A 20,726-nucleotide genomic window follows, 5' to 3' on the forward strand; every position below is an offset into this window, starting at 1 on the left:
ATAAAATTGTTTCATATGATTTGCTTTATTCATTTTATATCACTTTTGTATACCGGATAGATGGCAGGTCTGTGGACACTTTTTAGCCACAACCAGTCCAAAATGGCATCAGCAATAGTTAACATTATAGTTAAAATTTGAACCGCATGTAGAATACTTTAAATAAAGCATTAACAAAAGCAATTAACATTGTAGCAAATATTCAAATTGCACATAGAATAGCCAGGTATATGTATTTCTCAGTAAGGAAGTATACATAAACCTACCAAAGAAAATACAAATTGTTCAGGTGGAAACCAAAAACCAAAACTTGAAGACTCCACCAATAAGGCAGGCCATCCAAGTGAGGAACGTAAAGAATTAAACCACAATGTTAGGGTAAGACAATCTTTATTTGGCACTTTCATCTAATATAGCATTAGACTTCATCAGAAATAATCCATTACTAAAACATCATATATTTAAAGCAATATTCAATCAATAAAATGCTTTCCTCCAATAAAATGTAGTTCGAGATATGAACACGCACTGAATAAACATGCATAGAACACTGAAAGTGTAAGTTGCAGATATCACTAATTCTCATTACACTGTCTATACAACAGTCTTTGGGCATTCCTTATGATAATACAGTAATGTTCTCTGTTTCTAACAAGGCAAATGAAGTATAGTGTTTTTTCAGTAGTTTATAATGGGAAGTGTTCTGTGCAAAGATTTTCAACATTCTTGACTGTGCTATTTCATAGTGGTGTAATGCTGAATGACACCTTAATGTTAGAGGAGATGGGGTTTTCTTTTTGTATTAATGTGTACACAATGCTCTATTTGTTATGAGTGCATTGATGTACATGGAGTGCCACACCACTGGGGGTAAATGATTGGAGGCAGTGTCTGAGACCTTCCTCTGTGAACTTTGAACTTTGTTTACCTGTGTCCCAACATGTGAATTGAAGAAAGGATCTGACTCAGTAGAATTATGGGGCATTTCTGTGTAGCTGTCCAAAGAAGAGGGATGTATGTGGGATCTATAATTGTGACAGGGTCAGTCCGTGAGCAGTACAAAAACAGATGTCATTGGTATTAGATGAATTTAATATTGGTCTGTTCTTCAATAGGTATTTACAAAGTAACTCAACATCAGCCGTTAGAGCATTAGAATTCCCATTTTGAGTTTTGCTTGGTCTAATAATAAGTGCACCATTGACGTACAGTTTATAGCCTAGTTTGGGAAGATACAAATGCAAGCTGTTTATGACCAATGGAAATATCAGTGGCCCAAGGACTACCCTGATGGACACCTAAGTTTAGCTTGCCTGATTCTGGAACTTGGTTACACCCTAGGATAGTGAAGGTTCTATTAGCCAGCTAGTCTTTGAACAAGACAGTGACCTCAGTACTGACTCTACAAGAAGATGTTTTTGTAAAAGAAAGGTGTGGTCAACAGTTCTGAACATTCTTTTAAGATCTAAAAATAAGTTAAAAAAAAGCTATTATGAGTAGGCCATTATCTACAGTAGATATAGGGTGGTAAGGTGCTGTAAATGGGCTGAGAACCATGTTGCTTGTTTACTGAATTTTAGAATATATTTGAAGATTTCTTTGTTGATATTTTTTGTGTTTTAAGAAAGGGGACAGTGATAGGGTATAGGGGAAAAGTCATTATGGTCTTAGGGAAGTTGGATCTTGGAGAATGGAGTAACAAAAACATGTTTAAAGCTGTGATGTATACAATGGGTACTGAGAAAAAGATTATTAGTGAAAGAATGTTTTTATATACTTGGAGGGTGTAGTGGTGGAGCGGTAGCATTGTCGCCTCATAACAAGAGGCTCTCTGGTTTGCTTCTCAGCTGGAATGCCTTCTGTCTGGAGTCTGCATGTCCTTCCTGTGTTTGTGTGGGTTCCTCTCAGTGCTCTGGTTTCGTCCCATGTAACAAAGACATGCATCTGGAGCATTTTTCCCCGGGCCTCCACTGAAAATCGGCTTTGTTCCAAGTTGAACTTTCAGGGTAAACAAATTTTATCATGCACAAATGACCACTATAACAAATTAAAGTGTACAACTGAACTCACTCCTTACATAGACATCAGTAGCAAGAGAACCGGTTCACCTTGTATACATAGTAAAATTTATAACAACTATACCGAAATTCTAAAACTATAATCCCCTTCATTCCAACATACCCATCTGATCATCATTGTATTTCTACACCTCTTTGGTTATACTCAAAAACATATCTATATCATCCAGCCTAAAAGGAAATAAAGGGAGAAAGAAACAACATTCCCTTTAACCTATCTTTTCATTTAAGAAATTCAAACAGGCAGAGGACCAGCATGGCATAAAAACAAATGCATTTATTCAAAACCAGAGATTAAAATATGTAAGCACTTTCATGTAGTCCCACTACACTTCATCAGGCATAACCATATCAAACAAACTACTCACTTTTAAATAAAATGCATCCAATCAGAATCTGAGACCAATTAACAACTAATTGGTCTCAATGAGTAAAACCAAGTGTGACTAAGCCATCATATTAAGTTACTTATTGCTCAACCTATTACTATTCAAAGTAAAAACATATAAAAAATACATAAATATATCAAATAATAAAAACAAGAAGCTCATATGCTTTTTAAAAAACTACACTGATTGTCATTAAACATCGCGAGTCTCCACCCACTTAAGGATGTCAATCATGTCACCATAGTAGTAAACATTCCCTATTCAAAGGCTTTGAAGAAAGGATCTAGCTCACTTTATAAACTGTTCAGCTTGCTTAAAACATAGAAGCATATTGTTTTATTGATGAAAAAAGCATGAACTATCTAAATAATAAACTCATATAGTTTTTAAAAAAGTACAATGATTTCTATAGAGCTTTGTGAGTCTCCACCCGCTCTTTAAAACGGCTACTCATATCACCGTACTCATGAACAATCCCAATATGGAAACTTTAGAGAAGATCTAACACATTAAACGATCTATCCACAAAGTCAAAGCAAAAACACATATTGCATAAGTAAAAACAGAATTCCCTATACAAGACGCAGCTTCTCCAGTCACCGAAATGCCATTTTCCACATGTTCACTTCACATACTCAAATCTCGAGAGATTACATTTGCAAAAATAACAACTATGCGTTGCCATAGCAATGCATGTTCTGTGTGAACATCGAAAATCAAAATATATCAATATATGTTCTGCGTAAACAAAAAAAATCAAAATGTGTGTGTGTGTGTGTGTGTGTGTGTGTGTATATATATATATATATATATATATATATATATATGTGTGTGTGTGTGTGTGTGTGTGTATACCTCTAATAATATACATTAATATAACAAAAACTACATATATTACCATGGTTATCCAAAATCAAGCCATAAACTAGCGGAACTCAAACTGCAAAGAGTATATACTATTTAAGAAGTAGCTGCTTAGTAATTCCATAACAGTAATAAGTATATAAATAACAAAAAATTCAAAAATAATACAAAATGCAATCTATACACATATGCTAAATGACTTCTATCATAAGTCTATGACTTATGGGACTAAGGAACAAATGTCACCATTAAACTAGACTAACACATAATGCAATTAGCACAAACAAATGAATAATCTCTAAGTGTATCCAAAAAATAATAATAAATGAAACAATAAATAAAAAAATGAATAAAAATAAAATAAACATTATGCTAACCAGGAATCACAGAAGAAACACGAATGACCCAACATGTATCCCAGAAATAAAAACAGAAATAGAATAAACATCATGCTAAACCTCAACCAAAAATAATGTATGTATCTGTATAACTGAATTAACTGAACATAAACCAACCTATAAACAATAAAAGAAATAGAAAAGGAAGTATAAATGTATATAATGGATCTAAAAATCTCAACAATGTGATTTCAACTTCCTATCTTTCTGGAAGGGCTTAAGGGAGATGGCTTCATTGAGACCCTGCACTTTATCAGCCTGTAATAACACAATCCGTCGCTGCTCAGCCTTTTCCAGCACATTCTTATTGACACCTAACCTAACTGTGGGATAAAACCTGAAGAGTGAGAAATAAAAAAACATGTGTATGGTTTTCATCAATAATATGTTTGGCCACAGCACTCCTAGTGTCCCAAATATTACTATAGTAGATATGTTCTCTAATTCTATCCCTGAGGGCCCTAGAGGTTATGCCTATATAAAATTTTGGGCACTGATTACATTGTGCCAGGTATTCCACATTACTCGTGGAACAATCTGCATAGTGTTGAAACGCATATCTCTTACTTGTCTTTTAATGTATAAAACTATTCCTATTGGCAACATATTTACAAAAATTACAAAGTCTGCAGCTAAAAGTCCCTTCTCTATCAGAAGGTCTCTGATTGTGCAAAAAGCCTGTTCTGTGACAGAGACATCTTTTTATAGATTTCAGATTCCTATAAGTAATCTTAGGATAGAGCCCTACCACATTTCTAATGGTGTCATCAGCTGCTAAAATATGCCAGTGTTTACATACAACTTCCATTATACTTTTATTATCTGAGGTAAAAGGAAGACATAATCTACAAACTCTATTCTATTCTATTCCCTTTAGAGAAATAAGGTCTACCTCTAGCTTTTCTCTCTAACTCTAAAACCTGAAACTGCAGGTCACATTCTGTCTGTGTATCCTCTATCTGAAAATTCTTCTTTCAGTAACCTCATCTGTTTGGCTAGAGTGTCATCACTACTAATGAGCCTTGATAGACATAGAACCTGACCCTTCAAAACATTTCTAAAAACATAGTTTGGATGCATACTAGATCTCATAAGAAAACAATTCTTTTTACTGCATTTTCTAAAATCTTGAATATCCAAAGTATCATAGGTTTCTCCACCATGAAAAATAAAATCATACAATTCCTTACTAATATATCTACAAGAAACACTATCAAACAATTCACAGTGAACATTACTAATTAAATTATGTATATATAATAGGCTAATACATTTATAAGATAACATTTCAAACATCTTATTCACATAAGCAATTCGATTTAACACAACAATGACACCACCCTTATCAGCAGGGCATATGGTGATACGTTCATCATCTTGTAGCTCTTGTAGAGCTCGAAACTCATTGGATGTAAGATTATAAAAGCCTCTTTTTCTAGATGTATCATTATAGAATTCAAACAAATCATATTCACAAGTGCGTAAAAAAGCTTCTACCTGGGGGTGTAAGTCAGGGCAAAACACATTCTGTTTTCTCAAAGAAGGACGCTGCATATTGGAACCAGAAAATAAAATATTCAACATACTACTATGGCAAAATAACTTCAAATCTACCATAACATTGCTAAAATTACTAGAAGCAGTGACTATAAAACTCAATCCTTTACGGAGAACTTGCAAATGTTCACCCTGCAACCTAACATCAGAAAAATTATATATCAATTCTCCTTCATTTGTTTCCAGAAATTCTTGACTGAAAGAGTGAATGACTGTCTTCTGGAATGTTTCCATCACTTCCTTCCATGACTGGGAGATCTCTGCCTCGCTCTCATATCTCTAATAGGGAGAGGCAAGTTTAAAGAATCCTGCTTGTCACTATAAGATATTTGTGAATTAGTTTTAGGTCTCACAAAGAGGTAGCAGTATCCAAACTTGCAATGGAAGTGCTAGGCACAGAGGTAATATTCGCTGGAAGATTCAAGGATGTGGAAGAATCCAACACCCTTTTATTACTTTTGTTCACTTGCTTATCAAGTGAACTTCATGTCTGACCCAAAGAATTTACCTGCTTCCATTCTTTAGCTCTGGGGCAGGAAAAAAACTTACCTTTGAAGGCTATCAAATCCCTCTCCAACTTAGACCTTTTTTGCTCTTCTAATTTATGGTTAAACGAGGTGACAAAAAATAACTTCATCTATGGCTTTCTCAGCCACAGTCTTAGGTAGTTGCTCAAATACTTTCTCTCTTATCTCATTTACTTCTTTCATCACACATTCTTCAACCTGTACTGAATGCTGAACCAAAATTTGCATATAGCCAACACTAGTGTCTAAATTCAACTTTTGCCACTTAGACAATAAGTCTGGGAAGCTTTGGCCATATGTGGGCATTTTAACCTTACATAAACACGTGGCACTATTTTAAAATGCAGACATGCCTCAAGATATTTCCTCTGCCATTGCCACTTCTTAAGTTTGAATTTGTATATGTAGTTTTAGTTATGTTAATGTATATTATTAGAGGTACCCACACACACACACAGACATGGGAACACTTCACATAATCGAATTACTGAAATCTCGAATTTCATAGGGTTGAGACCATATGATCGAGATTTCAGTAAATCGAATATGTGTAGTGTTTAAAAATAAGAGTTTACTTACCTTAATACATTGCGTGCACACAGAGGCAAGGATTCTTGTATGCTCTGTGTGTACGTAATGTTTTATTTTTTTTGCGGTGTTGACAGGAAATGAGAAATCTTCCATTTTGCGCTTCTGCATACAGCGCAAGATGGGAGATTTCCCATTTCCCCACTGTAGTGCGATCTTGGAGTTGGTATATTTAAGTAGGGGGTGTGTGGGGGGCACAGTGCAGGGGGGCAAAGCCCCCCTGCAAAAGTGAAGTTTGTCTTTTTTTTTTTTGTTGGTTTTGCTTCAGAAGTTCGAGTTTCCGAAACTCTATCTTTTGGTTTCGGTTATTTGCAGTTTGAAATTTTGTTAATTCGAGCTTCTGAAGTGAATCCATTTTTGATATGCTTTTACTTGGAATAATAATAGGTTGAGCAATAAGTAACTTAATATGATGGCTTATTCACACTTGGTTTTACTCACTGAGACCAATTAGTTGTTAAATGGTCTCAGATTATGATTGGATGCATTTTATTTAAAAGTCAGTAGTTTGTTTGTTGTGGTTATATCTGATGAAGTGTAGTTGGACTGCCCAAAAGCACTTACACATTTTAATATTTGGTTTTGAATAAATGTTTGTTTTTATGCTGTGCTGGTCCTCTGTCTGTTTGAATTTCTTATTTTACTTTGCTGGAATGAGAATTGGATTTTACCTGGCATAGTGGTTTTATTTTGGTTATTCTGTCTTTTCATTTATTGAATCTAGCTGGTAATAAGCACTTATACTGAACTATCTGCCCCTCACCTTTAACTCACATGCCTAGTCCTCTTCTACACAACACTCTATAATGTGCCAGTTTATTATTATGTCTAATCATCACTTTGTTCTAATACCTCTTTTCCAGTTCTTAGCTAGATAACTCCTTACCAAGCCACCTAATATTAAAATTATAAGCCCTTTAAATCTCTCCAACCCTTTTCTTCCAACCCCTAAACCAAAAAATAAAATCTCCAGCATCTAGAGACTGACTTGTCAAAACATTTTTGCCATTCTGAGATGACATCATCCCAACACACTAGAGCTATTCTGCAATCCCAGAACATTTGTACATTACCAGCTTGCATTTGTCAACAACTCCAACATTTCCCCTCCTCAAAACTATTTGTTTCAGAGTTTTAAACCACCTGGGTAACCAGTGCATGTAGTGGTCCCATATTCCTGACAGGACATTCAGTTTGGACCCCATGTTAAAGCGGTATTCATCATTCATTACTTCAAAGGCATACTCCTGCCTTATCTTTCACTTCACTCTTAACTGGTTCATTTCCTTTTCATATTTATGTCTATCTAGTGCCCTATATAACATATTGCAAGAAACCTTACCTTCCCATGTATCCACATTTGGTATATGCAGTAACTTGTCACGTTCCAGATTACTATCTGTTACCTATCCCCATTTTTCTAACCCTTAACAACTACAACTAGTTGCTTATAATGCAAGCATACACCTGTAGGCAATTGAAACATATCTCTAAAGAAATGCCATGCCACAAACTCTAATGACCTCTTTCCCTACCACCTATTTAAGATATACACTCTCTGAACTCCTCTTTTCATACATTTCTTCCTGTGTTTCCATTTTCCCTTAATAGTAATGTTCAAATTGTTCCGCAGCCCCAGTCTAAGTATTCCTAACTCCATAAAGTGGCAACCTTTGTTATCTTTCTTTAACCTGTTCAACACCATTTGGCACATGATTAATCTCTTCCCCATCCCCTCCCTTCTCTGCCTCACCACAATTTTTAGATGACAAATCAGCAGTTGTTGAACCCAAGGCACACATTTTATGTCAGATGTACCCAATTCTGTTTTTTTTTTCCTTAACCAGTGTAACCTCTCCCTAGATATACTTCTGCCTTTACCATTCAAAACAAAACAATCACACAAACTTTTCACTTTTGCCAGCCAAAGCTCCTCCTTTCCCACCACTGGGATTTGCCTAGACACAAATAACATTTTTGGGAGAATCCTCATATGGAGCAGATTAATTTTACTGATTAAAGTCAAAACCCTAGAAAACCAACTCCCCAGTACATACATGACCTCTCTGTAAAGATCCACATCATTTTTCTGCATTGTCTTGTCCATAGTCTCCAACATTTTCAACCCAAAATAAGATGCCTGTTCATGTCTAACAATCCACTGTTTCCCAATAGTTAATACAGGCTTGCCTACCTAAATTGAAATGTTTTTGTCCATGTTACACCATAATCCTGCAACCACTTTAAATGCATTAAAAATTTCAGTTACCCCCCTGTTAAATGAAATCCATCATATCCATTGCTAGCTTACAGTCTTCTACAAACAATCTAAAAACCTTCCACCTGCCCCTGGTAACCTGCATAAACTATCATACCCTCTGCACCAATGTCATAATGTCCAGCATAAACAGAATTGAGGATAGTGGGCAACCTGACGTGCCCTTCTAAATAACAATATCCTTAGGCTGCTGCAAATTAATAAACAACCATATTCTTGTATTTTTATACATTGTAGCCACCCTGGTCAAAAAGTTACTTGCAAAACCTATTTCCCTTAACCTTAAAGAAAAAATCTCATTCTTACAAGTCAAAAATAGCATTCTATCATGGTCCCTCCTTTCAGCTTCTGCTCTTTCCAAAAAAAAAAAGTTATTCAGAATCCACCAATTAGACTCCATGAGGCTCCCAGTAACAAATCCTTTCTGGTCCTCCCCAGTTAAAGTAGGTAAAAGTGCTGCATTCATTTTGCTAAGATCACTGCCAATATTTTGGCATCCACATTGAGCAAAGATATGGGATGATAATCTTCTGGGTGACCTCTGTGGACAGTAACACCACCAATGCTTCTGTAAAGGAAGCTGACAAATAACCACTTCATTAAAACCATAGCCAGGGAAGCAACCAAAAAATCCTTAAACATTTTCTAAAACTATAACGATACTGCTCCCAAGGATTTACCTCTTTTAAGGCTGTCTATTGTCCTCATTTCCTGTTCCTTAGTAATTAACCCATCCGTTATTGCCCTCTACTTCACTAAGCATGGGTCCCACCCAGTTAAGTCTCCTTACGTTGCCCTTGAAGTGCTAAAGAACCTTTCTTGGTCACTAAAAAATTCCCAGAAAATCTGTTGTTGAATTGTTGCAATATCCTGCTGTCAATATTTCTCACCTCCTTGATACACAAATCCATCTGTTGAGATTTAACCCTGACAGGTGACCATTTACCTGATCATTCTTCTCTGCACCATGCAAAGTCCTGTCTGTATACTATAATTTTCTCAAATAGTGATGTAACACTCTCCTGTATCCATCCCTGTAATACTGGATATGTTCTACTCTTTCCCCAGTATATGTCCGCTTCATTACATCTGTTTCTTTACCAGTCTAAGCTCTTCTTCCCCTCTGTGGAGCTTTCTTTGTCGTATTTTACCCAGTGTCTTTCACTGCTCATCATATACACCTTAAAAGCACATTTCCCTGCCTCGGACCATTCACATAATGCCACATCTCCCATCTTGTCCTTATCATTCTTCTTTAAATGAGCCTTTTCTACTCATATCCATTCCTCTTTCTTTGTTTCATCCGCCTACTGCCAGGCCTTCCATTTCCATCTTCCCTCATCCTGTCAGCACTTGGAAATAACATGGAGAGCATCACATGCACATGGCCAAACAAACATCTTTCTCCAATCTCCCCTTGTTCATCTTGACCTAACCCTCTGCCCCTTATAAGGAATGAATCTGTTCTACTTAGCTTGAACAGTAATATCCAACTGCTATCTCCAAGCAGGAAACAGAATGAAATAGTCACTGTCAGTAGGTGCACTGCATTTTTTTAAAACTAGGAATATAAACATATACTTTAATTAAAGACCATAAGCGCTTTCATCTTTCACTAAAGACTTCATCAGATGAATGCATAATTACAATTCTCCACTTTATACTAGAATACAGTCTTACAACCTTAACTGATTAAAAAAAAAACTGTGATAAAAATATACTATTACCAGTCTTCTAATAACTATAATATGAATATACAACAAAATGCAATAATCTTCAATATTTATACTGATTTTTTTTTAAAAAAAAGCCTCCTTTTCTTTCTTTTTAACATAACTTTATAATTGATACTGACATAAAAACCCAGTGGTATATTAGCACATAATTTCATCTGCCATACTAACCCCTTAGAGTCTAACTTGTCCTTTCCATTATGCACATAAAATCCTTCCTCTGCTACATCAGAGAGAAACTTTTTTAAAATTTATACATGGCATGTTGTGCCTATACAAAGCATTCTTTTTGTTCTTCACTTTATCGCATGTTGATGTTTATAAATTATTAGTTTGAGGCCTGGTAGTTCTACCTATATAAAAATTACCACATGAGATATAAATGACCCCCATAAACCACAATATAACTTAAGGTTTTTAAATGTCTTCCAGTATATGTTTTCAAGTTCAGCTGTTTGTTAATTATATGAGTTTATTTTCAAAACTCTGCATCACACTGTATTTTATGTGCTCTAATGATTGTGTTGCTTTGTAATATTCTGAACCACTTTGTTTTGTTACAATTACCATGTTGTTTAGGGCATGTCTATTTCTAAACTAAATTTAGTGAAATGCAATGATTTGTATCACCACAAGGCTTAGAGACATACAGCTGTAGTTTAATTTAGTATCTCTTTCCCAATGTGCCACTGATGCTAGGAGTTAACTGCCATCAATGCATTTCTGTACATTGCCCTCACTATTTGTTATGTATTGAATGTTTTACCTTTTTAATATTAATGTGCAATTAGAGCTATCAGTTCCACTGAGACCCAAGTGAACAAAGTTTGGCTAGCAGGTCAGGTGGCCCTTGGAGCCAACATGTCAGAGGATATGAATGACAGGCTTAGGCCTCCTCATCTCCTCTCCTGGGAGGAGTCAGTTAGTGTGCATGGCCATGTACTCCATGGTTACATCTACTAGTGGAGACGTTGGATCACACAGGAGGTACTGTCTACAAGGAGGGTAGGGCCGTTTACATTGCTTGAGGATTCATGGGCTACATTTGCAAGATCTGTGGCATGCAAACTCATGGAGACTACAAGCATGTGCAGGAGACTCATGGGTTAAAAAGGAAAAAAGCATTAAAGAAAGTGACAGATCTTGCAACTGTAGAGAAGGTGAAGGCAGGGCAAATGTACGTTTGGAAATAATTTATTTTCAATGATTTGCACTACTCATGTCTTTTGCCTCTGCCATGACGGAAAATAAATCCATGACCATTTCTCACATCCAGTTGACAAGAAAATACACATTTATATATCTTTTTACTTGCATTCATATAGATTATAATCATTTAATTAATCAGTTTGCTACTTCAGGTTATTAAAGACCATATACAAATGACTCATAAAAAATACCTAAACCGATCTATACTTTATACCGTGAATTGTGTGACTCATCTAATAACTGGATGAATCCCATATCATACATTTTCCTATTGACTTTCTGGAATGAGGCCTGGCCACCAGAATTCCACAGCACATTCCTAAAGAATCGCAACAACAAAACATCCCATGCAGCAAACTGGTCTCCAAAACAAAACAAAGCAAAAATAAAATAAAGGTTCTGGAGCAACATGTAAAACACCAAATTAAAATTAAAAATATACTTAAGTGACTTCTTTTTTTAACATTCTTAACACTTAAGCTTTTACAAAAAAAAAAAAAAAACACTTCATCAGAAAACAGTCATGATCTCCTTGTTAAGTATTTTGCAATCACATCTTGTAATCAAACCACTAATGAGAATCTATATTTTCATAACACATTTAATATTTAGATTCCCATTTAAACCTGAATGCACTGCAGCATTAGCTTGAGTCACCATTGTAATTATCTATTTTCCAAGTTGGTTTCCAGGTCCCCCCCTCTAAAATCTGATACCATTTCCTTAATTACACAAATCACACCATTTTTAAAGTTGTTACAATCATTATGTATAAATAATGAGTTAATAACATTTTTATTTATTTGCCTTTGTTTACCAGGAATCTCCAACTTGGTAAAGCCCCTTTTCAGCAGACACCCAGGTATAGAATCTCCAATAGAAGATAAAAGTACATCTTAAAATGACATTGAATGCAATTGCACATAAAAGAAAAGAAATAAGTCACACATTAAAAGTATTGAGTGAGAGGATTTAAGAAAAGAATGCAGGATACAATTACAGGAGATATATGCCATGAATACACATTGTGGCTGAAAAGGATCCCTGGGCCAGTCCTGCCATCCATTTCGCATATAAATAAAATGTCTTATTTACATACATACATCTGCATGCTTCTATAATTATTTAAGTAATCGTTTTATTATGTAATATGTGGTGTATTTCTTGTACTGTTCCTAAATTATCTGTCACAGTTTTCAGTTTATTTTTTCCAATATAAAAGGCATCACAGGTTGTACATTTAGCAAGATTCACATTACAACTTTTGTGATTACAATTAAAATGCTAATCTACTTGAAAGATTTTATCCAACACTGCTAATTGATAGACTGAAGAGGTTATTGTAGTCCAAACAAGGAAGTATACCACATTTTGCTCTGCATATGTGTTGTTGTTTCTTCTAGCAAAAATTTTAAGTTACATTTCTGTAAACATTTCTGGCACAGACATAATGAGCTGTTATCAAAGTACACAATGTGCTAAGAATAATAGAAACTATGATAGAAAGCAACCACTAAGTAATTATTCGGAGAAAGGGATAATGCGTCTAAGTTAGAGCTCATTTTGCACAGTTCCTGGAAGTATTTGAAATCAGGGTACTAATGGCTCATCATCTGAATATCATGCACAATTATGTCTGTATTTTCCTTTATTCACCCTTAGCAATTTCTTAACTCTTGCCTGCATTTTGGCTAACTAAGGCAGTGATTAAGAAAATTACCTACCTGGCGGTAATATACTAGGTCCAATGAATGGAGGTTGAATTCTTGTCAAAAAGATGGGTATATCTTGAAATTGTCCAGCTGCAGTTGTAGTAATCATATTACATGGTCAGCATGCATTTACTATAATGTCATATTAAAACAGTAATATAGAAGTAAACTATTGTCAAAATCATGTATACTCTACTTGGGCCTTGCCTGAAAACCTGTTAGGCCCAGAATAAATGACCTAGTTAAACAAATACAAATAGATCAACAAGAGACATAAACAGACTGGTAAATATATTCTTCATTATACTATGTATATGTTGGCAACAAATTCAGTCTTCTGTAAGTATAATCTTTTATATGAATTAACTGCTAATTTTCTAATTATATAACTCTAATGAAATAAAAACTGACAAGGATACTTGCTGTTAGTTGTTCCTGATTACAAGATATATTTTTCTAAGATTTCTTCCTGTTTAATACACATCATTTTTTTCAAAGATCTTAACTTTCATTGGAACTCTATTTCATTATAGAATTTATGTTCCATACAATCAAGTACAGAAATATTGTCTAATACTAGGTTATTATTTTAAGGGCAGAATGGATAAGCCATACTTGATTTACCTACAGGGAAGCACATTTACTTAGAATATTTCAGTCATATTTCTTATAATGTATAAAAGTACAGTTTGGGTTTATATTCCCCCAACATACATAATGACCATGTTTTATATTACACACCTACATATCTGCTATTTATATATGAACTGGAATTCATTTGAAATCAGACGTTTTCAACTTTTTTTTACTGAAAAATAATTATTTCAGATTAGAAAATGGACAAAGATAATAAAATGAAACATTTAATAGGTTGGTGTTCCAAATCAGGGTGTTAAGAACAAGGAAAGACAATTATAAAACAAGTATACCTTATCACAACACAAGTCAACCATCATAAGATGTAGAATTAAAAAATGATTGCCAGGATTGTCATCATTACAAGATGGCTTGGATGCAGCTGTTACTTGTTTTATATTTTTTGTCTCTGTGCAGCTGGCAGCTGCCACCAGGTACTCTCTTCATCTATGGAGTCTACTGGACCCACCTTAACCTCTCCGCGGCCAACATCTGGGGGCAATGAGGAGACTGAAAACTTTTGGGAAGCATCATAGTGGTGCTGGAGAGTGTTTTTACAGTGACAGAATAACCAACCCTACCACTGTGTGTACCCATTGAACCTACAGGTGGACCCTACCATTGTGTGTACCCATTGAACCTACAGCTGGACCCTAACCTACAGTTGGACCCTACCACTGTGTGTACCCATTGAACCTACAGGTGGACCTACCACTATGTGCACCCATTGAACCTACAGATGGACCCTACCATTGTGTATACCTATTGAACCTACAAGCATACCCCACCACTGTGTGTACCCATTGAACCTACAGGTGGAACCTACCACTGTGTTTATCCATTGAACGTACAGGTGGACCCTACCACTGTGTGTACCCATTGAACCTAAAAGTGGATCTTACCACTATGTGTACTCATTGAACCTACAGGCGGATAGGCAATGTGGATATTCTGATGTAGCATTCTGCCTCTGCATCATCTCAGTTCTCCTTAAGGACAATGTTTCACTATACATCCCTCTGTCAGAGATCAAACTCAAGGTATGCCCAAGTCTTTGTCCTCCTCCCAGGATAGGCACACCCATCCTTCCCTGCCAGCTCCTCAGATGCCCAAACCAGTAGTTTAACCTGTGTCACTTGAGGAGTAGTCAGGGCTATACACCCTTATACCATGGCACTGGCTGGCTTAGGCATAATTATTAAAAAGCAAGCCAAAGTACTAAAATAAATGACATAGCAGGAGTATGTACATGAAAACAAAAGAAGCAAGCCAACTAAGTAGAAACAGGATCATTCATTCATAGGATCATAGGAAGTTACTAGTCTACTGACCCTGAGGCCCTTATAAGCCTAGCCAAGAGTTTAGCCCATGCCTAGACAAATCAGCACCTGATGCCCCCGTCTATCAGGGACATGGGTGGAATTCCAGGGATGTATTTTCTATTTCCCATCCAGTTATCTAGATTGTGCTTAAAAAGGGATAAAGAGGTACTCTGCTTGACGGTGCTTAAAAAGGGGGTAAAGAGGTACTCTGCTTGACGTGGGGAGGGAGTTTATTCCATAGATGGGGGAGTCTCTGGGACACAAACCTATCCCGCCAGTAAGTCCTATTGATGTCACAGACCAGGATTCTATAAAAGTATATCATAACTTGACAATGAGAACTTGATACTACTTATATTGAACAGTCTTTTCCCACCCATGTATCAGAATCCCTTACCCCTCCAATCTATCAGACTCGCTTACTCTTATTTACTACAAAATTAAAATAATAATAAAAAAAATAGTGCATAGATAGTATTACAAAACTTTATGTAAGTTGCCATCTAGTAATACTAACCATATGTATATAGCACACCTAGTAATACTAACCATATGTAAGGAGCACACCTAGTAATGCTAACCATATGTAAGTAGCACACCTGCTAATACTAACTATATGTATGTATCACACCTAGTAATACTAACCATATGTAAGTAACACACCTAGTAATGCTAACCATATGTATATAGCACACCTAGTAATACTAACCATATGTAAGGAGCACACCTAGTAATGCTAACCATATGTATATAGCACATCTACAAATAATAACCATATGTACGTATCACACCTAGTAATACTAACCATATGTAAGTAGCACACCTAGTAATGCTGACCATATGTAAGTAGCACACCTAGTAATACTAACCATATGTAAGTAGCACACCTGCTAATACTAACTATATGTATGTATCACACCTAGTAATACTAACCATATGTAAGTAACACACCTAGTAATGCTAACCATATGTATATAGCACACCTAGTAATACTAACCATATGTAAGGAGCACACCTAGTAATGCTAACCATATGTATATAGCACATCTACAAATAATAACCATATGTACGTATCACACCTAGTAATACTAACCATATGTAAGTAGCACACCTAGTAATGCTGACCATATGTAAGTAGCACATCTAGTAATACTAACCATATGTACGTATCACACCTAGTAATACTAACCATATGTAAGTAATACTAACCATATGTAAGTAGGACACCTAGTAATGCTAACATATGTAAGTAGCACACCTGCTAATACTAAGCATATGTACATATCATACCTAGTAATACTAACCATATGTAAGTAGCACACCTAGTAATGCTAACCATATGTATATAGCACACCTAGTAATGCTAACAATATGTATATATCACCCCTAGTAATACTAACCATATGTAAGGAGCACACCTAATAATGCTAACCATATGTATATAGCACACCTACAAATACTAACCATATGTACGTATCACACCTAGTAATACTAACCATATGGAAGTAGCACACCTAGTAATAGTAACCATACAGACACAATTTTCTTACCTTGACAGACTTCTAAAATGGAAATACATGGAGAGAAGAGCAGAACAGAAAAAGGAACAGGCCAGTATCCATAATAGCTCATGTGCTCACATGCACACACACACACACACACACACACACACACACACACACACACACACACACACACACACACACACACACACACATACCCCACAGACACATACAAACTGATTTAAAGAAAGATCTGCTTAAAATTGCATCTTAACACAGACTAGAACAATTTCTGTCACAAACCAAATATGAAGTTCTAGCTTCTTAACGCAAGCTAGAACTTTGTCTTAAACACTGTGTAAATTATTATATTTCAGCATCAAATTTATTTTATATGTATCTTAGTCTTTGTTATCAATAGATTTGAAAAATGTGACAATTTCTCTCTCATGATTATAATTCTTTTTTACTGCAGCCTAATTATAAAAGCTACTCAGAAAATGATCAGCACAGAATACAGTGCAGTACATTGGTAAGTATTGTTTTCTATAACTTGCTGTTAGATCTTGGTATTATCTGCACTTCACAGTGTATGTATCAATATTTTCTGAAAAAAAAATAGTACCTCTCTGAATGTATTTATAAGAATATTTTCTACAATTGTTACACTGAAGTATATTGTTATAAAAAGTATACATCACACAAATTGTATTGATGCCTTTGAGAGCAAGTGCAGCTTCCAATGGTCTGAATCATGGCTGAAAGTGTCCTTTGACTAATTCTCCTCCCTAATTAATAAAGATGAATAAAATAAACTGTGACCATGTGTGCTTGTTGCTGCCTTTATGCATCATCACCAGAGTAACAGTAAACAGCTAATTTATTTACTTTTTTTCTGAAATTGAAGTTTTTTGTGTCTTATGTTTAGAACCACGGAACCATACATTTTAAAAGGAATAATACACTGACTCTTAAAGACACTTCATAGGGCAAATAAAATGTGAAAAAGAACACAAAGTTAAACTGAAGGTTAACATCAGTAAGTGTTTACTGCACACAGACAGCAATGAATGCAATCACTGGTGAAGGCTACAAAGGAGAGGCTGTTGATACTGCAGTGACTATAAATCTGCTAACAAAAGTATAATGACAGTAAGTTTATTCCCCCCTATTCTAGTGAAACAAATCATCCATTTTAACTCGATGTAAGTTTGCCATTAATGAAATGTATGACAGCTTGTTACATGACAAGAATGGGATTTGTTACAACTTGATATTGAAAGAGTGGAAAGCTTTGCAAGCATTGAAAGAAAGAAGGGATTTGATTATTAAACCATCTGACAAGGGAAATAAAATAGTTATAATGCATTTTCAGCAATACTATAGGATGTGTCTGGAATATTAGCATGATAAAGATGTAGTGACAACAAGAGTTATAGAAAGGCAATAACTGAGTTTCAAGAACTATTGCAAAAAGGTGTTAGGTTGTGTCATTTTTCAAATGATGAAGTAAACAAAAAAATTAATAGTGACGGTTGTGTTTTAGCTACATTTTTTTGTTTGCCTAAGTTGCATAAGGATATGAATAATCCTCCAGGATGCCCTATTATTTCAGCCTGTAAATAATTTTTACGTGGCATTGGATAACTTTTGCATAACATTTTTCTGCCTTATGTCTTAAGAATTCCTTCTTATATAAAGGACAGCTTTGATTGTTTAAATAAGATTTCCACTGTTAGGTGGAACTAAGATATGTATCGCGTAACATTGAACGTTAAAAGTTTATACACATCAATTAAACATAGGGTCAGATTTCATGCCATAATGTATTTTTTGGGGGATACTCTGTTAACAAATTATCTGATTGATTTCTGTTTGACAAATAACTTTTTCACATTTAATAATGAAATATTTAGACAAAAACAGGGAACAGCCATGGGGGCATCTTTTGTCCCCATGTATGATAATTTCTTTGTGGCCTATTTTGAGATAGAATGTTTATATAAATATAGTTTTGTGAAAAAATATGTTAAATATTATTTTCGTTATATAGATATTTAATTTTTATTTGTGAAGGGGGTAAAACTGAAATTTTACAGTCTGTTGCTGATTTACAACATAATGCATTTAACCTTTCTTTTGATGGGTTGAAATATGAGGAACAAGTGTCCTATTTAGATCTAACTCTAAGGGGAATGGACAGTGACGAAATTTGTACTGGAATACATAAAACATTTTTGGATGGAAGCCAGTACTTGTATAGCACTAGTTGTCATCCTCCCCATGTTTTGGCAGCATTACCGTGCGGAGAGTTTGTAAGGTTATCAAGAATTTGCAGTGTTGAAAAGAATCTGTTAGATGAAATATATCATACCTCAGTTATGTTTTGTAACAGGGATTATGATAAGGAATTGGTAGAGGAAGCTAAACATAAACTTTTTTCCTTGGAATTAAGTAAAAATGTGAATAAAATGTGTTGGAATAACGTAAAAGAGAAAGAAAATAGTGCGACTAATAAAGAACAAATTTATTTTGTCAGTACATATAACATTAAAAGTAAAGACATTTGTGACATTACTAGATATTTTTGGAACTTTCTCCACAGAGATAGGGATGTGAATAACATTTTGGATAAATATCCCATGATATCATATAAATGGGGGAGAAATTTAAAGGACATGCATGTATATGGAAATTTTGTTTTACCAAAAATAAATTTGAATGAATGTCCAACATCTATGGGCACTTTTAAATATAATATTGCTCTGTTTGTAAACATGTATTATGTTCCTTTGATTATATAAATAAGATTAAGTATACACCAAAAGGACATTTTACCTGTGACAGTAAGGGGGTTGTTTTTGCCCTGAGACGTCCCCATGGTTTCTTTTATGTTGGTGAGACGAAAAGAAGTTTCAAAGTGAGGTTGATGGAACATGTTGGGGACATAAAAAATCAAAAGGAGACAAAATTATAGTCTGTCATTTTAAAGATGTGCATAATAGTGACTTTTCTATGCTTTGGGTTTGTGTTTTAGAGCAAATATACGTTAAAGATGATGATAAAATTCTTTTGAAAGAAAAGTTGTATAAGGAATCTGTTTTCATTCTTAAGTATGAAACCATGGTTCGTATGGGACTGAATGGAGTAATTAATTGGAAGCATTTTATCTATTTGTTTAATTATTTATTTGTATAATTGAATAATCGATTCTTTGATTTTATATAAGAGGTAGTATATTTTGATGTATTTTGTAACTCTTTGAAGGTCTTGTACCCAGGCGCTAGAGAATTAAAGTGTTTTGGGTCTGAGCCAGTGGTGTTGATTTTTTCTTTTTTTCATAGTTGTTTGGATCATAGTATATTTTTATCTGCTGTAAAAGCCAGCAGGGATATTAATGGATGTTGGACCATTTCATATCACTGGTGGAGGATTTAGGTGTTACCCTTGCCTCATAGTTCAGCATTACAGTGTTTATAGATGCTGTTATAAATTATGTCCAATCTGCTTCCCAGATTCAGAGGACCACAGCTCTCTACTTCATATTGGCAATATATTTTGTTGCAGGATACAAAAGCAAGGGTTCTATATGAAGTATATAGCCGTACCTGAGTTTGAGTTGGAAGTAAAGGGGATTCCTGCACTGACATGTTTGCCACCATGTGAAAAAGAAGCAGCCTTCCAGCTATTGCACATGCAGTGATCCAGTGAGGTGATTACATTTTTCTTGTGGTTCAGTGACAGTTATATAAGGCTCATCCATGTAGGCCTGCGTCCCATCCGCATACAATGGCCCCTGCTTTACTACCCATATTTTGGTCCCTGTCGGTGCTGTTAGTTTCTTCCCCAGCGCATACATCCCACACACACACTCACACAAATCTGAATGGAAAGATGGCACTGATAACTGAAGGCACTTTCCCAGTCCTAGAT

The 20,726-nt window shown here is 35.2% G+C and overlaps 1 protein-coding gene across 2 annotated transcripts in view; it reads right to left on the reverse strand.

Annotated features, from left to right (window-relative positions):
* Positions 1 to 20,726, reverse strand: part of LOC122806581 (vitamin K-dependent protein Z-like) — a 142,341-nt gene that overhangs the window by 20,722 nt on the left and 100,893 nt on the right. Inside the window, exon 5 of one of the 2 annotated variants that reach the window (XM_044077122.1) lies at positions 13,346 to 13,423. The exons of the other annotated variant lie outside the window; for it this stretch is intronic. Coding sequence (XP_043933057.1) covers positions 13,346 to 13,423 — 78 coding nt within the window. The remainder of the gene's footprint in view (positions 1 to 13,345; positions 13,424 to 20,726) is intronic. 2 annotated transcript variants of the gene reach the window in all.

Source organism: Protopterus annectens, chromosome 7.part0 (assembly GCF_019279795.1).
Source record: "Protopterus annectens isolate FY-2018-M chromosome 7.part0, PAN1.0, whole genome shotgun sequence".
Classification (NCBI taxonomy): Eukaryota; Metazoa; Chordata; order Ceratodontiformes; family Protopteridae; genus Protopterus; species Protopterus annectens.